The sequence below is a fragment of the Clinocottus analis genome, unplaced genomic scaffold, assembly GCF_023055335.1.
Source record: "Clinocottus analis isolate CAN_PGR_092001 unplaced genomic scaffold, fCliAna1.0.p SCAF_11, whole genome shotgun sequence".
In the NCBI taxonomy this organism is placed as follows: Eukaryota; Metazoa; Chordata; class Actinopteri; order Perciformes; family Cottidae; genus Clinocottus; species Clinocottus analis.
In genome coordinates this window covers 1,229,569-1,248,980 of record NW_027175832.1, presented here as the reverse complement: position 1 = coordinate 1,248,980, position 19,412 = coordinate 1,229,569, and the positions used below count along the sequence as shown (strand labels likewise).

At 46.2% G+C, this 19,412-nt stretch overlaps 4 protein-coding genes across 6 annotated transcripts; 2 read left to right on the top strand and 2 right to left on the bottom strand.

Annotated features, from left to right (window-relative positions):
- The first annotated feature begins 40 nt into the window (after positions 1-40).
- On the top strand, positions 41-7,791 carry LOC137803352 (cullin-3-like). The gene is made up of 16 exons (XM_068601742.1): positions 41-331; positions 1,814-2,011; positions 2,169-2,282; positions 3,728-3,888; positions 3,999-4,113; positions 4,219-4,447; positions 4,591-4,736; positions 4,835-5,011; positions 5,147-5,317; positions 5,439-5,546; positions 5,749-5,873; positions 5,958-6,054; positions 6,164-6,298; positions 6,410-6,596; positions 6,931-7,076; positions 7,208-7,791. Exons 1-16 carry the CDS (start codon positions 272-274, stop codon positions 7,337-7,339), a joined length of 2,301 nt encoding a protein of 766 aa, XP_068457843.1. The 5' UTR covers positions 41-271; the 3' UTR covers positions 7,340-7,791.
- A 606-nt stretch (positions 7,792-8,397) lies between these two features.
- On the bottom strand, positions 8,398-12,798 carry dhrs12lb (dehydrogenase/reductase (SDR family) member 12-like b). 2 transcript variants are annotated; one of them, XM_068571262.1, is made up of 11 exons: positions 12,690-12,752; positions 11,206-11,558; positions 10,692-10,825; positions 10,533-10,615; positions 10,337-10,432; positions 10,167-10,248; positions 10,032-10,093; positions 9,790-9,894; positions 9,497-9,587; positions 8,982-9,119; positions 8,398-8,894 (listed from the first exon to the last, which is right to left on the bottom strand). In XM_068571262.1, the coding sequence occupies exons 2-11, from the start codon at positions 11,433-11,435 to the stop codon at positions 8,773-8,775; spliced, it is 1,143 nt and encodes a 380-aa protein (XP_068427363.1). In that variant the 5' UTR covers positions 11,436-11,558; positions 12,690-12,752; the 3' UTR covers positions 8,398-8,772. The 2 variants fall into 2 exon arrangements, with proteins under 2 accessions (XP_068427363.1, XP_068427364.1); XM_068571263.1 differs by lacking the exon at positions 11,206-11,558 and having other exon boundaries at positions 12,690-12,798.
- On the top strand, positions 11,402-14,965 carry ap1s3b (adaptor related protein complex 1 subunit sigma 3b). Of its 2 annotated transcripts, XM_068571265.1 has the most exons (6): positions 11,402-11,691; positions 12,715-12,893; positions 13,081-13,189; positions 13,445-13,582; positions 14,275-14,336; positions 14,490-14,965. In XM_068571265.1, exons 1-5 carry the CDS (start codon positions 11,689-11,691, stop codon positions 14,314-14,316), a joined length of 471 nt encoding a protein of 156 aa, XP_068427366.1. In that variant the 5' UTR covers positions 11,402-11,688; the 3' UTR covers positions 14,317-14,336; positions 14,490-14,965. The 2 variants fall into 2 exon arrangements, with proteins under 2 accessions (XP_068427366.1, XP_068427367.1); XM_068571266.1 differs by lacking the exon at positions 14,275-14,336.
- Positions 14,966-15,145: 180 nt separating this feature from the next.
- scg2b (secretogranin II b) lies at positions 15,146-18,458 on the bottom strand. Its single transcript, XM_068571367.1, is given in 3 exon segments — positions 15,146-17,819; positions 18,315-18,367; positions 18,369-18,458. Coding segments are annotated over 3 exon segments (1,944 nt in total). The 5' UTR covers positions 18,440-18,458; the 3' UTR covers positions 15,146-15,999.
- Between the last annotated feature and the right edge of the window lie 954 nt (positions 18,459-19,412).

Here is a 19,412-nt window from a genome sequence, read left to right as displayed (position 1 = left end):
ACCTGTTAGTGTGGACTTTTCTCTCGCGAGATTTCGGCGTTGCGCAGTGGAGTACAGCCGTCCGCCATCACCGCATACAAGCTAACATTAGCTAAAAACCACTGAGAGGGGAGCGAGTGACAACAACATAACAGACATACAGACCGACCTAATTTTTGCAAAGGAGGTCACTGAGTTTCCCTGCCGCTTTTCTGGCGTAGAAAGCAAACTAGCAACTGCCTTTCATGTAGTCTTTAAGTCAACTTAGAAACGAAAGTCGTTCTAACTAATCATGTCCAACCTTAAAGGCGGCCCCAAGAAGGACACCAAGATGAGGATACGAGCATTTCCTGTGAGTACCTTCCGGCTGTGTGAGCGCTGACACGCTAACGATGAGACTCGAGTACCGGGGATGACGGGTCTCTGTGCTTGCAACTACCTCCTAGCTAGCCGCTCAAACCAGAAAGACATGTCATTGTCAAGTGAAAGCTGCTGTTGGCGAACTAAAATTACCCGGGGAACATTAGCCATTTTAGCAGTTTGGTTTATTTAGCGTTAGCTCGCTCATTGGCTTGACACCGTTATCGTCGTTTGACATGAGCTAATGTTAGCATCAGTATCGTTACGGAAACTTCCCTAATGCCTCGCTACTTATCGGCAGCTAGGTTAGCTAAGTAGCGTAGCAGGCCTGATAATGTCGGCTAACTTGACGCCAGCTAAGTTGCGGTCAGTCAGCAAGTATCATTACGTGGTTTAATGGCAGGCTCTTTTGGCTGTTGGTGTTTCGCTGCACCACGCATTTGGCGTCGGCTGCTATAGATGGCAGTTGCCACATTTTCATGTAGCTAGTAATTCAGTCTTGGGAGCTAACGTAGCTTTAGCCTAACGTGAGACTACAGTAAACATGGATATGGTAACGTCAAGCGGGGTGGTTAATGTTGTTGACGTCAAGCCAGCAACCTGCTGATAGTAACGTACTACTGTCACACAACGATTTCACCCAACACCTGATGACCACCGTGCTGATTAACGTGTTCACCCACTGGACTATTCCGTCATGAGCGCAGTTGTAACGTTGCGGGATGTGCAGTCTTGTCTTATTAAGTTGCCTAGCCCTTGGATCATCCTTTCATTCCTTGTCGAGAATACGCTAACATATTTTTTTCCTACATTTGATTCAGTTCGATATCCAGGGTTATGAGTGGGTGTCAAGGCAGAATGAGTCAGTGAGCAGATGACTGGGTGAAAACAGTTAATCCTTTCTCAAATGTTGAGCTTCAATGCAAGACCAGCCTATTAAACCAGATTGTAGCCACGACCAAGTGGCCTTAGTTAATACAATAACAAATTGTAATTCAGGGATTATATTAATTATTGTCAGTTGTATTGAGACTGACTGACTAATGATTTTATTTGGATTTGAGCTGGTCAGCTGTCAGTCCACATTTGTTCTTCACTCTATATACACAACGTTTTATATACCAATGCTGACTCTATTGATTACTTTTGGATTGTAAAGATGTTCATACAGTGTGCTCAAGATGATGGCACATTGTCCATGGGCTCAAGTCTACAACACGATCTGTAATGCATATTGTTTGCTTTCGGTTGAATAATGATAGCCAAGATCACACAACACTGTCAATAAAGCTGCAACATTATGAGTAATTAACAACATATATTGAACCTGTGATATGCATATAGTTATTTTTTTCTGTATTGTATTGCAATGACTACTTCTTGACATTGATCATCATCTTCTTAGACCAGGTGAAAATAATCAAAAATAGACATTTTTCAAATAAACACACTTTCATCTTTCTTTCCCTCATAGATGACAATGGATGAGAAGTATGTCAACAACATATGGGACCTCCTCAAGAATGCTATCCAAGAGATCCAGAGGAAGAACAACAGTGGGCTCAGCTTTGAGGAGCTGTACAGGAATGCCTACACCATGGTGCTCCACAAACATGGAGAGAAGCTCTACACAGGCCTGAGGGAGGTCGTCACAGAGCACCTTATCAACAAAGTAAGGACACATTTTCCTCTCCGAAGCTTTTATTAACAAACTTCACTCCTCTTAATTCATTTCACAAGTATCCTCATGAATATGACCTGATGTTTGTCATTCACACTATAAATAACATGATGTGACATCAATTCTGTCAATCTGTTCGTGTTTTCAGGTACGGGAAGATGTCTTAAATTCTCTAAACAATAATTTTCTGCAAACACTGAATCAAGCGTGGAATGACCATCAGACGGCCATGGTTATGATCAGAGATATCCTCATGTACATGGTAAATATAGGCTGTTGTGCTATGTTGTCATACTCATTTTACTGTAGTTCATAAATTACTGTCCAAAGATTTTTAACATTTCACAATGTAGTGGTGGCTGTGGTTTTGTATTTACTCATGTCAATGTTAACAGAATTTCTTTGTTTGTGCTCTGCGTTTTGTTGCCTCTGCGAGTGGATTATGGTGCTTGTTCCAGTGTGAAAACATGTTGTTCTTTTGAAGAAATGGCCTTTTGTTTCCATCTGTGCCTACCCTTCACCTACCTCCTATTCTGGACTTTGTAAGGCGTTGTGTTATTTGTGGTCCTAGCAATGAGCCTCTGTTGCTGTATTAATTCATTATTTTGGGAAACTGGCAGGACTAGTTGATTTAGTTTTAGCAGCAAGTCCGAAATGTTTGTGTGAGCCCTCAGGACAGGCACAAGTGGAAGCTAAACAATGGCACAAGCAGTACAGAGAGCACACGGCTCTCCTGGGGTTCTTTTGTTTCATATTCTCCTTTTTCCTGTCCTGGCTTTACCCGTCGGCTTCCCTATGTTGAACTACGGCAGACTCACTGCTGTGCTGCGAGAGCAGCTGGCTGTTTTTACCTGCCTGCTGACCTCTAGTGGAGCGCCAGACAGATACAGCAAGTGTGATTTCACTGTTCTCGCCTGGTGTATTTACCTTGTTTAGAAGCCACTGCGCCTCTTTAAAAGCCCCGGTGGCAATACTTATTTTTCTAGTAGAGGCAGGGCTAATGCATTTTGCCACACATTATTCATTCATGTTATGGCTGAGCAGGCTCTTAATTGATTTATTCCAACTCCTGTTACCTGGTATACTTATCTCAGAAACGATAACTCATTCAGTACTCGAATGAAGCAAAAGGGAGGGGCATCATGAAACAAGCATTTGGAAATTGTCAGGATTAAAAGTAAGCTCTTAAATATCCTGGAAGTTATTTGTCAAGAAGAAACCAAGTTTAATGTTGCACTGGTTAATATTCATGTCAAATCATGTCACCCACTTCCACCTTGAATATTTATGCTTTCTGGAAGCTTCTGTTGTGACCTTGTGTTTTCTGGGAGTAATTCAGACACCTACCAGTCCTTTCTTCTGACACTAATGGCCTTATACAATTTGCATCCCGTCAGTGGGTTTGTTAAAAGGTATAATGGAAGGGTTACTGGCATATTCAACCCCAATAAAAAGTACTTTGTGCCACTTTGAATCACGGTGACGGTGGTTATTTTACACTGGTCCGCATACAAAACACTTTTAAATGTATACTTGTATAGTGCTGGTGGGATAAACACCTTTTCGTACAAACCTATTTTAAATAGAAATAGTTTTTCACCTGATTTTAAATCTTTCAACCTGCATATGTTTACATGAATGTAATTGAGTCTTTCCATATAAGCTGTGTCAGTGTCTTTTTCACCTTGGTTCTCTCTCGTCTCTCAGGATCGGGTCTATGTTCAACAAAACAATGTGGAGAACGTGTACAACCTCGGCCTCATCATATTCAGAGACCAGGTGGTCCGCTACGGTTGCATCCGAGACCACCTGCGTCAGACGTTACTGGACATGATCGCTCGTGAGAGGAAGGGCGAGGTGGTCGACCGGTATGCAGGAGCACGACTCCACTGCTTGATCTGAAGGATTACTGTCACTGTGGGCCCGCTCTGGGATGCCACTTTCATAAGCCGTCTTTTTGTTTTATTGTCCATTGCAGGGGCGCCATCAGAAACGCCTGCCAGATGCTGATGATTCTTGGCCTGGACGGCAGGTCTGTATATGAGGAGGACTTTGAAGGTCCTTTCTTAGATATGTCAGCAGAATTTTTCCAGGTAGGTGGTTGGTGTCTTTTCAAAAAAAACAAAAAAAAAACCTTTTTTTTTTGTAATAACTGAAAATCTTTGTCATAAATAATCACATAATATCTGCTCTTTCAGATGGAGAGCCAAAAGTTCCTGGCGGAAAATAGTGCCAGTGTGTACATTAAGAAGGTCGAGGCCAGAATCAACGAGGAGATTGAGCGAGTGATGCACTGCCTGGACAAGTCTACAGAGGAGCCCATCGTCAAGGTGGTGGAGAGGGAGCTCATCTCTAAGCACATGAAGACAATTGTGGAGATGGAGAACTCTGGCCTCGTCCATATGCTCAAGAACGGCAAGACGGAAGGTAAAATCTTTACCGTTTTGGATGTTTCCCTTCCAAAGCATTTTTAGCTCAAAATTTAGAATTACACTTTTTTTCTCAGCCTTTCCGCGACAGTTTTCTATTTGTTTCTCACAAGTTTCCCCCACCATGTCTCCCCTTCTCAGACCTGGCGTGTATGTACAAGCTGTTCAGTCGTGTGCCAAATGGCCTGAAAACTATGTGCGAGTGTATGAGCTCTTACTTGAGGGAGCAAGGCAAAGCTCTCGTGTCCGAGGAGGGAGAGGGCAAGAACCCTGTCGACTATATCCAGGTACGCTGGTTGAACACAACTTTAAGATCGAGGCGAGCCCAACTTGATGTTGTGAGTGTCGTTCTTATGGCACCTCTTTGTAATCGCCTCCTGAACAGGGCCTGCTGGACCTGAAGACACGATTTGATCGTTTCCTCCTCGAGTCCTTCAACAATGACAGACTTTTCAAACAAACCATAGCAGGAGACTTTGAGTATTTCCTCAACCTCAACTCCCGCTCACCAGAGTACCTGTCACTCTTTATTGATGACAAGCTCAAGAAGGGTGTCAAAGGGGTACGCGTCTCCTTTAAAGTTTCCTTCAAACGCATCGCTTATATTTCTACATTTCTATGCCGTGCAAGAATTATTATTACTTTTGCGCGTCCTGTACCTTTACTCATTGTTTCTCACCCTGTCGCGTATGACCAGTTGACAGAACAGGAGGTGGAGTCGATCCTCGATAAGGCCATGGTGTTGTTCCGGTTCATGCAAGAGAAGGATGTGTTTGAAAGGTACTACAAGCAGCATCTGGGCCGCAGGCTCCTCAGCAACAAGAGCGTCTCAGACGACTCGGAGAAGAACATGATCTCTAAGCTCAAGGTAAAAGAAAGAGACCTTTTGGTAACCGATGCACTGTAAATGCACATTTGTACTCTTTCTTTTTCTCTGCTGTTGCGCTTTATTACTTTCTAAGTCCCCGTTCTGTCTTTCTCTTTTGCAGACAGAATGCGGCTGTCAGTTCACCTCCAAACTGGAAGGGATGTTCAGAGACATGAGCATATCCAACACTACCATGGATGAGTTCAGGCAACACATACAAACCACGTCGGTAAGACAAGTCAGACCTGTTCAGAGGAACTACCTTTTAACATTTCAAATCATAATGAAAGAACATTTGAATCACAGGAGTTGAAGTGAGTCTTTACTCGGTGGTACATCAGAATGATGCGTCTCTGTTTATGAGGTGTAAGATGTTACGTCAATGTGTTTTGAGAGAAATTCTAAAAAACAGGTCCATTAATCTCCGTCAGGCATCTCTAAGCGGTGTGGACCTCACAGTAAGAGTCCTCACGACCGGCTACTGGCCGACACAGTCGGCAACACCTAAATGCACCATCCCCCCCTCTCCCAGACACGCCTTTGAAGTCTTTAGAAGGTAATGCTCTTTAATTCACGTCAATGTTTTCCTAAACAAAGGGAGGCTTTATGAAAGAATTTGATCATGGCTTTTCTTCTGCAGGTTTTACCTCGCTAAGCACAGTGGGAGGCAGCTGACACTGCAGCACCATATGGGCGGGGCAGACCTAAACGCAACTTTCTACGGCACTATTAAAAAGGTAGACGGAAAATGCAATTTGCCTTTTTTTTTTTTCTTAAAAAACGCTTCAATAAAGCATCTGTGGTGTTGAGTATCGTTCCTAAGTTTAAATTCTACTTCATCTGCAGGAGGACGGCTCTGAGGTCGGGGTGGGAGGTGCGCAGGTGACCGGTTCGAACACCCGGAAGCACATACTGCAGGTGTCCACTTTCCAGATGACCATCCTCATGCTCTTCAACAACAGAGAAAGGTGCACGTTCGAGGTAGGAACGCATTGCGTACTATATGACTTTCTTACATGCAAGGACAGCGTTTTACAATATTCTTCGCCCCCCATTTCACAACCACATGGCCCACTTTGTCCCCGCCTGAAGGAGATCCAGCAGGAGACGGATATTCCTGAACGCGAGTTGGTGCGAGCGCTGCAGTCTTTAGCTTGTGGGAAACCAACGCAGAGAGTTCTCACCAAGGAGCCAAAGTCTAAGGAGATCGAGACCGGCCACGTGTTTACAGTTAATGATCAGTTTACTTCCAAACTGCACAGAGTCAAAATACAGACAGGTGGGTCAAAGTTTCTGCACAATATTCCTTCATCCTGTACGATAAACGAGCCTTTACTTCTGTTCTTGTGCTTCTTAACTGTAAGAAGCCTTTCCAGGAACTACAGTTTCAGTACGTTGTGTTGAGCAGTCGATGCACATTTAGCATGAACAGCATCATGTTTCAGCCTTTCAGAAACACGAATGAAGGATATCCTCTTTCCAAAAGTGCATTGTGACATACAGCCGAAGCGGAACGCTTCCTTTCGGCTATTAAAAAAACTGTACACCTTCAGAGATTTTCTACATTTTGAGTCCCTGAACTTCATCTTGTCCCCGTCCTCCCACTTTGCCAGTTGCTGCTAAACAAGGGGAATCAGACCCCGAAAGGAAAGAGACGCGGCAGAAAGTGGACGACGACAGGAAGCATGAGATTGAGGCGGCCATTGTCCGAATCATGAAGTCGAGGAAGAAGATGCAGCACAATGTCCTGGTGGCTGAGGTAAGGAACTCCTCGTGGTCATTTCAACATAAGTTTATCGTCACGGTGTTGACGTGAAATGTAATTTTAAAGGCTGATTTAAATGTTGAAAAGGTGCCATTTTCTTACGTGTCGTGGCTTTGTGTCTTCAGGTGACTCAGCAGCTGCGGGCACGTTTTCTCCCGAGCCCTGTCGTAATTAAAAAGCGTATAGAAGGACTAATAGAAAGAGAATACTTGGCGAGGACGCCAGAAGATCGCAAAGTATACACCTACGTTGCATAGAAGATGAACTGTGGACGAGAGGAGGAAGAGACTGGATGGACGGGCGGGGTGGGGGGGGGGGCGGGTGGGATTTGTTTGTTTTCTTTGGACTGTTGTTACGCATGGACTGGAAGTTTCTTTTAAAGACAAATGCTGGGAACCTGATTCATCCTCCCTTTACAAAAACACAGTAAAAGAACATGACTGGGAGTTAAAATGTCGACGCAGAAATTAAATCCATCAAAACTTGTAGGTGATTTATAAAATCAGGCCCAGTCTTCCTTTTCCCTGAGTTTTAACGTGGATGGATCCAGCTTCAAGCTTTTCACTGTTTTACCCTTGTAGAGATCAAACTTGCAAAGAATCCCTTGGGAAAATGTGAATGCACCACATTATTTTTTTTTGTTTCAATACTGTATAAAAATAATAAAATTATTAAAAACAGCAAATGTGGATTGTTACAAAAATAAAAAATTACGAGTATTGCTGCTCATCTGCTCCATTTTGCTCCTACGTATTCTCCTCATGGAAACATCTGTTCTGGCCAAAAAGAAGTGCAGAGTTTGGATTTGCAAAAGTTATCTGCTGCGGTGGATAACTACTAGATTTAGAAAACTGGTTCTTTGAGACGTTTTAATGGGAGCAGATGACTAATGTGTGAAATTAGATGCATTTTAATTAACACTGCACCTCTGAGCGCTGCAGACGGAGACAAAGGAGTTATTACAGTTAAATCACGTTCAGCAAATAAACCAATAGATCTTGCTTCATTAAATAGTCAAACCACTTTTTACACACACTCATTAAAGCAGAGGTTCTTAAACTTTTTCTGTCTCCACTTTGGAGGAAGCAAAATGTTCAGGAACAAAATGGTCCAACTTGTTGAGACTCCACCATCCGTGCTTTTTTAATTAAAGAAAATGTAAATCCCTTTCAAGTAAACCAGATTGCTCCATCTGACAAGAAACTAATAACGTGTGCAATCACTTTGTTAAAACAATGCAAATAAAGTTATATATGTGCAAAAAATAACTCATATTTGGCAAAAAAAGATGACCCAGGAAGCCGGTTGGATCCCTGTTTTCTCCCCATAGTTTCATGTTGAAGTGTCCTTGAGCAAGGCACTGAAGCCCCAGAGCTTCACAGCAGCACAACACTCCATTACTAAAGATGGGTTAAATGCACCCTAGAGTTTGAGAAGCGCTGCATCAATGAGACATTCACTCCAAATCAATGACTTTTGTCTTTGAGGTCGCGGTCCAGTTACTGGTGACGTCACAGGAAACTAATCCGTTCACTGTCCTGAACGTACGGCTGCAGAACCAGAGACAGACGACACGAGACATGACATTATGCGTCAGGAAATCATCTTGTATGCACCTCGTGCTTTAATGGGTCAGTTACACGTGTGTGTGACGTGTCAGGACGTTCAGACAAGTTGAGCTCTTGAAGCTCTACGTCAGGCTTTGAGTGACGGATCGAGCCAAAGTCTCCAGCTGAGTCATGAAATCCTGAATTTCTTCAGCAGAGCTGTGCGTCCAGGCCAGAGGCAGGTGGGCTGGAACAGGCCTGCGGTCTGCAACGCAAACAGTCCATCAGGATCCACCTCAGAGGAGTGAGGGGAGTAATTAACCTCTGCGTGTCCACACCTGGTGCTCTTTACCTTGAAAGAACTGCCCTCCGCTCGTCTTGGCAGCCGCTCTGGACACGGCCAGCCACACGGCCGTGTCGGCTCCTTGCTCCGCGCTGCGCAGCCGCTCGCCCATCATCTGGTGGAACTGAGGCATCGATGCAGAAACGGCTGGAAACCAGAGAGAAGAAGGGTTTGTAGGAGGATCTTAGGTTAATATGCTCCGATACAGAGTGACTGAATGTGTTTTTCTGCTCCAGCTAATGAGAGAAGCACCGGTTCAATAAATCAAGTTAAAGCTAGATTAAAAATTGCATTTTTTAAAATAGGTCCCTTAAGGACTCACAATGGAGAACAAGACACCTGCACACTGCACTTGTCTTCAGATTGTTATGTATATGTACATTTGCTGTGGACCAGGAGCATTATACTATATTTCAGCAACAAATACATGATGTATATCTTTTTTTGTGGGGCATTTTTTTCAAACAACCGTCTTTAGGCCACCTTATCTCATCTTATCTCATCTGGGTCGCTGCCTTCAGTACCTGGAGTATCTACCCAGCCTGGATGCATTGCAGAAAAGTGAATGACTGGGTTTGCTTGGGCCCACTGCTGAGTCAGCACCACCTGCTGTCTCTGAGAGGAAACAACACACGCTTGCATCAGATTAGAAATGACTGTCAGAGTATTTTGCATTACAAATCAATGTATTTTCCACTGTTCAGCCACATTAAGTAGATAAATCCAAATGCAGTGAGACCGACGTCGTTGCTAATAAAAACAACTCCAACACAGACCTCCTTCTTTCATAACCTAGATGACGTTCTCCTCTCGGTACCTTGTTCTGGGCGTAAACGGCGACGCCGTCCTCGAAGCCCGACTCTGACTGCAGGTCATGGACTCTGAGCTTCTGCACCAGCATGCCTCCTGAGGACACAGTGATCTAATGGCAGGCACAAGAGAGGCCCAGTGTGCTTCAACAACAGCCACTACAGCGCGGACAAGAGTGGCATTATGCTGCCGCATGATGCAGATGAGCGCACACTGTGTGTGTGTGTCTGTGTGTGTGTGTTTTCATACCACCCTTGGATCCCGGCTCTTCTGCAGAAGTGGTATGAGAGTCTCCGTGAGGATGTACACCCCTGAAGAGATGGAGAAGAGGCAAAAGTTAAACCTGCTCCTGTGCAGCAGCACCACAGCAGCATGAGGGCTCACCCAGAGTGTTGGTGGCAAAGTTCTTCTCCAGGCCCTCGGAGGTCACCTCTCTCGTGTGGACCATGCACCCGGCGTTATTTATCTGTGAAAGAGACGATAAACGATCCGATCAAACAGAGAAATAGAGACCGATTCAGGATGAAGATGAAAAGGAGAGTGAAGACACGCACCAACACGTTCAGGGCTGGATGCTGCCTCTTGAAGGCCTCCGCAAACTCCCAGACTTTGTGCGTCTCTGATAGGTCCACAATGTGGACGTATACCTCCTGGAATAACCAGAAAAGCATCAGTCGCTCACACATCAGGGAGTCTGACACTTCTTCGTCCCATTCCGGGTCGGGCGTGTTCAAGGCCAACGACACTCACCACGTTGCCGGACTCACTGACGATGTCCGACCTGGCCTCGTCGGCTCTGTCTCTGTTCCTACACACCATGTGGACCGTCCCGCCTGGAAACAAAACATCAAAGTCGATTGTCTATCGATAGAGAAAAAGGCAGAGACCCGTACCACTGCTGTGTTTTACCTTTCTTGGCTATAGCCATAGCTGTCGCTTTGCCAATTCCGCTGTTGGCTCCCGTGATCATGAAAGACCTTCCCACCACGGATACGTCCAGGTCTTGGGGCTTGAAGTCTTTAAACGCGGCCTCATATCCTCTCCTAAAAGCACACGGGGAAGCAATATGAGCAGTTTTTCTGTCTCCACATTGAAGCTTCAGCAGAGTCAGATGATGTCCTCCCTCAATACACACCAGCTGTCAAAGGAACTATTGTAACTGTGCATAAAGGCCAGTTTGTGTCGTGATGTGTGCCGACAGCCCGTTGATATTCCTCTGTTCAGCTGTCTTTAGGCTCAAATAAATGAGACAAAATGCATTTTACAGAGCAATGCGTTTTGAAATTACACAACCAACAAGCAGGACTAACATTTTAGATGGACTATAGCACACTCAGACTGACAAAGCATCATCTGTCAGCTATTCCCCTCCATCTCCAGACAACCCCCACAGGAAAAGGACTGTGTGAGTGTGTTGACTGACCTTGTGTATTGCTGGATTCCATTCAAAAACCAGATGCCATTTCGGTACAGAGACATGTTATCAAGTGAATAAAAACCCAGGGAGTTGCTCCAGCTTGACCGATCGGCGTCACGTGGAGCAGGAAGGGCGCGCGGGCTGCTGCTCTCTGGCGACCGCGCGCGGCAACAACCCTTCAAAACACTCACCGCCCGATGGGCCAAGTCACAGCAAAGAGTTATCAGCTCATTCATGAAGAAGTAGCTCCGCACGCGTCACGTGGTACACATGTAAAGGTGGCGCTGGGCAGGACAGGAACCAATCCAGATGAGCGGTGACGCGTCCTCCAGGAGCCGGGAGGGCGGAGCTTCAGCCAACTTTACGCGGACCGGAGAGAGGACGGACAGAGATGAGTTCAGCCCGAGCAGCTGACCCCTTGTGAGGGTTGCCTGTCTTTCTTTTTTCTCTTCTTTTCATAGCGTCTAAAGTTCCGGTTGCGGCGTCAACATGGTGAGTGTTTGGTGATGGTTTTCCTGCGCGTGAGGCTGTTGCACCTGTTGCACCTGTTGTCGCTGTCAGGTAGTTAGCTCGAGCCCGGGAGGAGCTACACCACCGGACACCACTTCCTGGTACACGGAGGCAGTTTGTTCTTAAGAGGACGCCGTGCAGCAGTTGTGTGTGTGGTTTCTGTCGTTGGGGCTTAGTTGTGTGTCTGTGCGTGTTGCTTGTATTCACATAAAAGGTCAAATATAAAAGGTAAAAGGCGACAGCCGGAAGTAAAGTGTCGCCTCAGTCAAACGGGTTTCGTCACTTTAAGTCGAGTCCTGCCCTGGTGGCAGTTTAGTGCTTTCCATATTGATTTGCCTTTTGGGTACACACACACGCACACACACACACCAGGAAATACCAGTATTTGGTATGAGGCCTCCTATGTGATGTCATAATCTTAATACTTCCTTCTAGCTGCATTGTTATCCTCACTTTGAAACCACGTGAACATTTATATTTTCCTCAAATTGCCACAAAGTTGGAACTTTTTTTCTCTCCAAGAATTCATCAGACCTGCATGTTGTGTTGTGTTGCTGAGGCTTCCTTCCACTGTGGCTGCAACATGACAGCAAATGTAAATGTCTTGTGCACGATGACGTTCACTTCTAATCATCTCTGACTCTTGGGCGTTTCATTGGCGGGTTGAAGTGCTGCGTTGTACGACAACCTGAGTTTACATTGTGTGTAAACCTCCAAAACCAAAACTGCATTGCTCTCTGGAAAAGTTGCAGAGGAAAAGCTGCAACTTTAAATCTTCAATTGTTTGACCTTCACATTTCTGCCTGTGAAGCTTTTTCCCTCCTTTTGGTGACGCGTTTGTTCAGCGTAGTTACTCTTTAATGAGCCTCGACAACAACAAACTACCCGCGTGACCCTTGTTTGGTGTGTTGGATGTAGTTAATATTGTGTGTGTGTGTGTGTGTGTGTGTGTGTGTGTGTGTGTGTGTGTGCCCTCTGACCCCTGTGCTCTGTCCGTGCCGCTAGATTCGCTTCCTGCTGCTCTTCAGTCGTCAGGGGAAGCTGCGTCTGCAGAAGTGGTTCATGTCCGTGTCGGAGCGCGAGAAGAAGAAAATCATCAGGGACATGACGACAACGGTGTTGGCACGGCAACCGCGCTCCTGCAACTTCCTGCACTGGAAAGACCTGAAGATTATTTACAAGAGGTGGGCGCCGCCCGGCACGGCTGATCATCAACTTACTGCTGCTTCTGAATCTGCAGTCTTTTTTACTACTTATTGTGTGTGTAGGTGTGTGTGTGTGTAGGTGTGTGTGTGTGTAGGTGTGTGTGTATCTTTTTATAAATGTATTTTATATCAGCTGCACATCTTACCTGTGTCACCTTCTCCTCAGGTATGCCAGCTTGTATTTCTGCCTGGCGATAGGGAACCAGGACAACGAGCTGATTGCCCTGGAGGTCATTCAGCGCTACGTGGAGCTGCTGGACAAATACTTTGGCAATGTATTTCATAGTATTTCATAGTATTTCATAGTATTTCATAGTATTTTTTAGTATTTCACCCTCTTTTAATTCAATATGTAGCTGTAGCTTGAGGTGTAGTTGTTGAAATGTGACGGTAGAGTTTCCATCAACAGCGTTATAACTGTTGAACTAGTCAGTAAACCGCATGTCAAAATGTCAGTTTTTACGTAATTGTGTAAGTGTTGTGAGTCCGTTCTGCGCTGCTTTGTAACGACGGCCATAACCTCCTCTCAGGTGTGTGAGCTGGACATAATCTTTAACTTTGAGAAGGCCTATTTTATCCTGGATGAGTTTCTTATTGGAGGGGAAATACAAGAAACATCCAAACAAATTGTGAACCGCGCCATCGACGCCTCGGACATGTTACAGGAGGTGAGAGGCGCCTGCACACACACACACATACACACTCACACACACACACACACACACACTACAGAAGGCCTGGCTTGCATCTGTGCTGTGAGCATGTAACATCTAGTTGCATGCGGCTCGACGTGATTTCAAAGAAACTAAATTTTTTTTTATGTAGTTTAGAACGATCATAAAAAGCTCAGCTGTGAGACACTTGGACGTATCCAGATGTCTGAAATTGGTTCTTTATGACACTTATCATGGTGTGTGTGTGTGTGTGTGTGTGTGTGTGAACTTGCCAGCAAGTTACAAGTAGTGTCGTAGCGAGTTCAATTAACAGTGGTGCTGAGTCCCTGGTGTGCCTTTCTTTCTCAGAGCTTGTAGATATTAGCTCTTTTTTGTCGAGATTTAAATTTGTGCTGCTGATTTTCCACCCTCTGTGTGTGTGTGTGTGTGTGTGTGTGTGTGTGTGTGTGTGTGTGTGTGTTTCTCTCTCTCTCTCTCTCAGCCAGTTTCATAGCGAGTGAGAGACAGACTTCCCTGGCGCGTGGCGTAGCTTTAGTGTGTGGCGCTTCTCCCTGTAGGTCCGTGGCTGTGTGGTACAGTAGATCACTGGGTGTGTTGTTGTGTGCAGGGCTGACTAACACCATGTAACCAAGAGTTGGATCATGTGCAGCGTAGCTTCCCATTCATTTTGACCATTATCGCTTCAGGATGACAGCTGTGAGTGGTTTGAGGTGGAGCTGTTTGGATGACCTTGAATATGGACAGCAAGGTTAGATGTTCTTGTGTTAGTTGGTCTGCTCAGCACTTCATAACGGGTGATGTGTAGACGCGTCCCCGTGAATATTACTTGTGTTTTAATGCATTTTTACAAGGCGTAGAATAGGATTTTTAAGACTGAACTCGTTGTGTGTTTTCTCTCCAGACCATGGAGGAGTATATGAGCAAACCTGCATTTTAACCCCGAAGACAAACAGGACCAGCGGGGAGGAACACGGGAACCCGATGAGCGGCGAGGAATCGTCTTTGATTCTGTTGAACATTTGGAAAATATGAAACGAGCTAATTGAATGTGTTCTTGCTGCAGTTTAACTGCGTCTGAGTTTAATGTTTGTTCAGAAAGGGAGAGGGTTGTGCTCACGCTGGTTTCCGTTATTGCGACGTAAAGGAAGTACATCTGGGATGTATTATAGCTTCATGAATGTTTTTCAAAATGTAATATGTTGGAATTTAATGATTTGTATTCAAAAAACACTAATGCTAATCTGCAACTCCAGTTAATGTTTGGAAAGATTGGAGTGAGACTGATTGTGTGTAATTTCTTACTGTTTTTAAACTTATTTAACGTGTGGGACCTTTAAAAAAAGATGTTGCTATTGTGGGTGTGAATCTTATTTATCATGTGCAATTCATGACGTTATGATTAAAATGTGTATTTTGCTAAAGAGTTTGCTTCACCACATGTATTTTAAATTCACCAAACAATCATATTAATAATGTTTTTACCCAGCTTCCCCCGATTGTAAGCATCGGTGTGTGTGGTCTATGGTGTGTTTTTAATAATGCAACACAACTCCGCAAGAAGGAAAAATAATACAGCTGATGCTTTATTCATCTGTGATTCATCACACATTATTGAACATGTACAAAATGGTTTAAAAATGAGCATACATAGCACAACCACTGGTAGGCCAACAATACGGAGCTTCGCAGTATGAAAGGGTCGGAAGGCAGGCGACGGTCTGATATTTAGACTTGGAAATAATTCTCCATTATAATCACATTAAATCCACTAACCCTGAATATAGCACGAGTCACAACAACACTCGCTCTCAGCTCGCTGCCCCAGCGTTCCCCTCTCAGCATGTATAGTTTCAGAGGCCCGGTCAGCATTATGCTTCATAATTTACAGGAATATTCACATATGTAACTGAATAGTTTGACATGGATGAAAAATAAGCGTTTTTACATTACTCAGGTGATTATAATTTAAAATATAGGCCTGTTTACAAACACAATGAACCTAAAGAAACCTTTAACAACATCACCAAACTTTAATAACTTCAATTTCACTGTGATTTGATATTAGTTGATGGATATTTTTAGGCCTAATTGGCAATTTGAGAGCGGCAACACGTTGAAATCAAAAGTGTTGTGAGGATACTTGTTTTCTCCTTGTATGCACAGATTGCACCTATAATCTCCTTTATGATATCAATATAATATCTCTGTAATGTTCTTGCAGCAAGTTAGGGACTCGTATATTTTAAAAACGGTTTGGACTTTGTAAGATTGCTATAGTTCATTTTCGTTAGGGTGATATTAGTTATTCCAGCTATAGTTCATATAATATACATTTGTAAACTAGATCACGTCCACCACACTTTATTTTTTGACAGTATAAATACTATATTCATCACTTGGAGCGGCTCCGGCTACATCCCGGCCACCTTCTTGTCGCGGCGCTCCTCCTCCTCGTTCGCGGTCTGTGGGGTCGAGGTCTTGGCCGTGATCTCCTCCTCTTGCATCTCCGTGGGCTCCGTGTTCTCCTCCGTGGCCACCTCGGTGTCCCTCTTGGCCACGGGCCTCTTCTCGGTGTCGGCTTGACCCAAGTAGTCCTTCATGACCCGCTCGTACAGCTCGTAGGGGAACTGGCCCTTCAGCTGGGCCTGGGTGTCCCTCTTGGAGATGGGGCTCGGGTACTCTGTGAGGATTTTGGCCGCCAGGTAGGTCGTCACCTCGTCCTCCACGTCGCCGTCGTCGTCTTCGTCATCCGCGACATCCGACTGACGTTTCAGCGGCATTTTGTTGAGCTCGGACAGGAAGAGGTTCTCCCTGCGCCCGGGGGGAGGCGGGATTTTGACCGGTCCGGGATTCGCGGCGGGTTTGGACGCCACCGGGATCCTGTCCGAGGAGGGGGAGATCTTGGCGGGTCTCTGCACCACGGGGTACTCGTGGCTGATGGTCTCCACGCCGATGATGTCCAAGAAGTCCTCTCGGTCCATGTCCTCGGGGACGGGCTTGCTCTTCACCGGCAGTCGGTGGCTGTAGTACCGGATCTTCGGGGTCTGGCCGGCCGGGTAGCGAGCTGGCGAGCCTTGGGGGTCGCGGTGGAACTTCTTGAGCTCCTCCGTGAGCAGCATGTCGATGAGGTCCTGCGGGGGCACGTGGAGCTTCAGGGAGAGCTGCAGCAGCTCCTTCACGGTCCGGGGGTCGACGAGGGAGGGGCGGATCAGTCTCTTTCTCTGGTCCCCGGTCTTGTCCCGCTGCTGCGTCTGGTCGCTCATCTCCAGGACCTTCAGCAGGTAGTAGTCGACCAGCTTCGTGTCGTCGTCGGCCCCCTCTTGGTCCTGGCTCGCCCGGCGTTGCATCTCCTCCCTCTCCGCTTCCTCCTGCTCACCGAGCGCCCGGTCCATTTCTTCGTGGCTCCCGTTGACCATCTCCTCCGTCTCCTCCCTCTCCTCCACGGGGACCCACTCGTCTCCTTCGGCCGCGTCGTCGTAGGCCTGACTCCTCAGGCTGAACCCGTCCTCTCCCTCGTCGTCGTCGTCGTCCCCGAACACGTCTCTCTTCTGGCCGGAGAGGGTGGGCATCCTCCCGAGCTCCTCGAAGATGGACCTTAGATTGGCGAGGCTCTGGGGCGTGTACTGCTCGTCCAGGTCCTCCGTGGCCCGCTTGGAAGCGTCCGTCTCCTCGTCCTCGAACATCAGCGGGTATTTCTTGTGGGGTCTGGGGAAATTGCCGTAGTCTGACTGTGCTCTCGCGGGGACTTCGGTGTCTTTGGTGCGGTGCCTGTGCGTGCGGCGGTCGTTCCGGGGCGCCGACACCGGGCTGGGCTTCGCGTCTTTCCCGGCCCGATCCTGGAGAGACTGCAGCAGGACTTTCATCAGCTGCTCGGCGGTAATGTCCTGCCTCTGCGCGCCGGGGGCTGGCTGGCGGTCCCCGGGACTCTCGTCCTGCTGCGAGGCGAGCTGAAGCAGCACCCTGAACTTGTCCACTTCGTCATAATCCACGGGTTCGGGTCGGCCGCCGTTCCGCTGCTTCAGGTTCTCAATGTACTCCAGAGCTTTGATCATGTCGGAGCTGGGGGGGTAAGCGGCCGGCTGCGACTCGCTCTCCCCGCCCCGGAGCCTGTAGTGACGGGGGAGGGACGCGGCCCGCACGGCGCATCCATGGAGGAGGAAGCCGAGGAGCACCACGGCTCCACCCGCGGGCAACTTGTGGTGGAAATGCAGCATTATAGGCAACGTATCACCTGCAAAAGCAAGAGAGCGTGACGCGTTAGGGAAGGAACCGGGGAAAGAAAATAAGCCCAAAATGTTTCCTACCGATTATATTTGAAAACAACGCGCGATATAAACACGAGAGAGTCTGTTTTTATCCGGGAATTGTTGTCCTGGGAGTTCCGCTCCACTGACACGACGCTGTGCGTGAGGAGATGCGTTCACATCACTGGATGAGTCATCCCGCGTTGTTATGGGCAACCTCAACATCCAATTCCCCTTTTATCAGCACACACATTCATAAAAATAAATACGAATGCATTTTTTTCTTTTTTCACTACAGCAAAAAACGTATTTTATTCCTCCATCGTTGAGGATGCGCGTTTTATCTCATTGATAACAACATTTCTACGAAGTGTCGATGTCTGCACGAAGCAAACGAGGCAGACAGTCTGTCAATACAAGGCTACTGCATATTCATTTGAACCAAAACATAAGGAAAGCATTTTTCAAAATGCGCGTCTTACCTTTGGTAATAAAGCTCAGACAGCAGTGGAGGTGTGTGGCATCTCCTCGGGAGCTGGTCTCTTCTGTTTTCAGCACTTGGACAGCTCCCTTCGTTATATGAGGCGACACCTGACCACCGCGTCATCACACTACACACGTAAGAGCCGGTCCTAAAAAATCCATATAAATGATTCAGGTTTATTATATGGCATACTAAAAAGCTCGCTGCATTAAAAATAGTTCACTGTGTCTGTGTTGTTTCACAGAAGCACTCAGAAGACTGAGATGTGTTCACTGCTGACCAGATGATTGTGTGGGTTCTCATTCATTGCATGAATAACTTTAATATATATATAAAAAAATAGATGTGAATCAGTGGAACAACATGCAAATGTTTGCGTGTACACATAAACAGTGAGGCACAATTTTAAAAGGCATTGCAGGTGTGCAGCAATGTCTTCTCACGCAGATGCAGACAAATCACTTTCTGTCCATTTCGGTGTAGCTTCACCGTCACGTCCACCCTCAGTCTTGGCACGTGAAGAGTTAACCCCTCTAGCGATGACTCACAGGCTAAAACCACCGCGGAGTTGCTGTCGCAGTTGCCCCCCCCCCCCCCCCCGACAAAGGCGGTGATAAACACCGGGCTGTCGGCGTCGGGCCAAAGCTCCGCGTTGCGCGGGTCAACAGGATGAAGGGAGCAACACACTGCAGCACTGCTGAAAGGTCATGGATACGACACACTGAAAGACGGATAATAACACAGTTATAGATGTTTATGCCTTTCATTGGTCAGAATGAGATATTACAAGTTGAACAAAATGAAGCCAATGACTCCATCACTTTCCATCTCTGTTTCCTTTTTCAGATGCACTTTCTCTGCAGGGGGCAACACAACGGGGAACATGCTCAATGAGGAAAATAGTCAAATAGCTTTAAAAAAAACATTCATAACAAAGATTCAGTACATCATTTATATCCATTAGCTGCTTTACAATCGGGAAGATCTCTGTTTCACCATAAATGTGACAAAAAGCAACGATTGCAAAGTGTTCTTCCAGTTCAGTCCTGCGACTGGGACTATTTAAACTGACTTTAATTTTATATCCATGACTAAT

Excerpts from the sequence above, each read along its gene's own strand:
- LOC137803352 (XM_068601742.1), top strand. The coding sequence starts at position 272 with ATGTCCAACCTTAAAGGCGGCCCCAAGAAGGACACCAAGATGAGGATA. Across the intron at positions 5,318-5,438 it reads ACATGATCTCTAAGCTCAAG|ACAGAATGCGGCTGTCAGTT; the intron begins GTAAAAGAAAGA and ends TCTCTTTTGCAG. Across the intron at positions 5,874-5,957 it reads GCCTTTGAAGTCTTTAGAAG|GTTTTACCTCGCTAAGCACA; the intron begins GTAATGCTCTTT and ends TTTCTTCTGCAG.
- ap1s3b (XM_068571265.1), top strand. Across the intron at positions 12,894-13,080 it reads CTGAAGATTATTTACAAGAG|GTATGCCAGCTTGTATTTCT; the intron begins GTGGGCGCCGCC and ends CCTTCTCCTCAG. Across the intron at positions 13,583-14,274 it reads CCTCGGACATGTTACAGGAG|GATGACAGCTGTGAGTGGTT; the intron begins GTGAGAGGCGCC and ends TTATCGCTTCAG.
- dhrs12lb (XM_068571262.1), bottom strand. The coding sequence starts at position 11,435 with ATGAATGAGCTGATAACTCTTTGCTGTGACTTGGCCCATCGGGCGGTG. Across the intron at positions 10,249-10,336 it reads ATCCAGCCCTGAACGTGTTG|ATAAATAACGCCGGGTGCAT; the intron begins GTGCGTGTCTTC and ends TCTCTTTCACAG. Across the intron at positions 9,120-9,496 it reads AGGCTGGGTAGATACTCCAG|CCGTTTCTGCATCGATGCCT; the intron begins GTACTGAAGGCA and ends TCTGGTTTCCAG.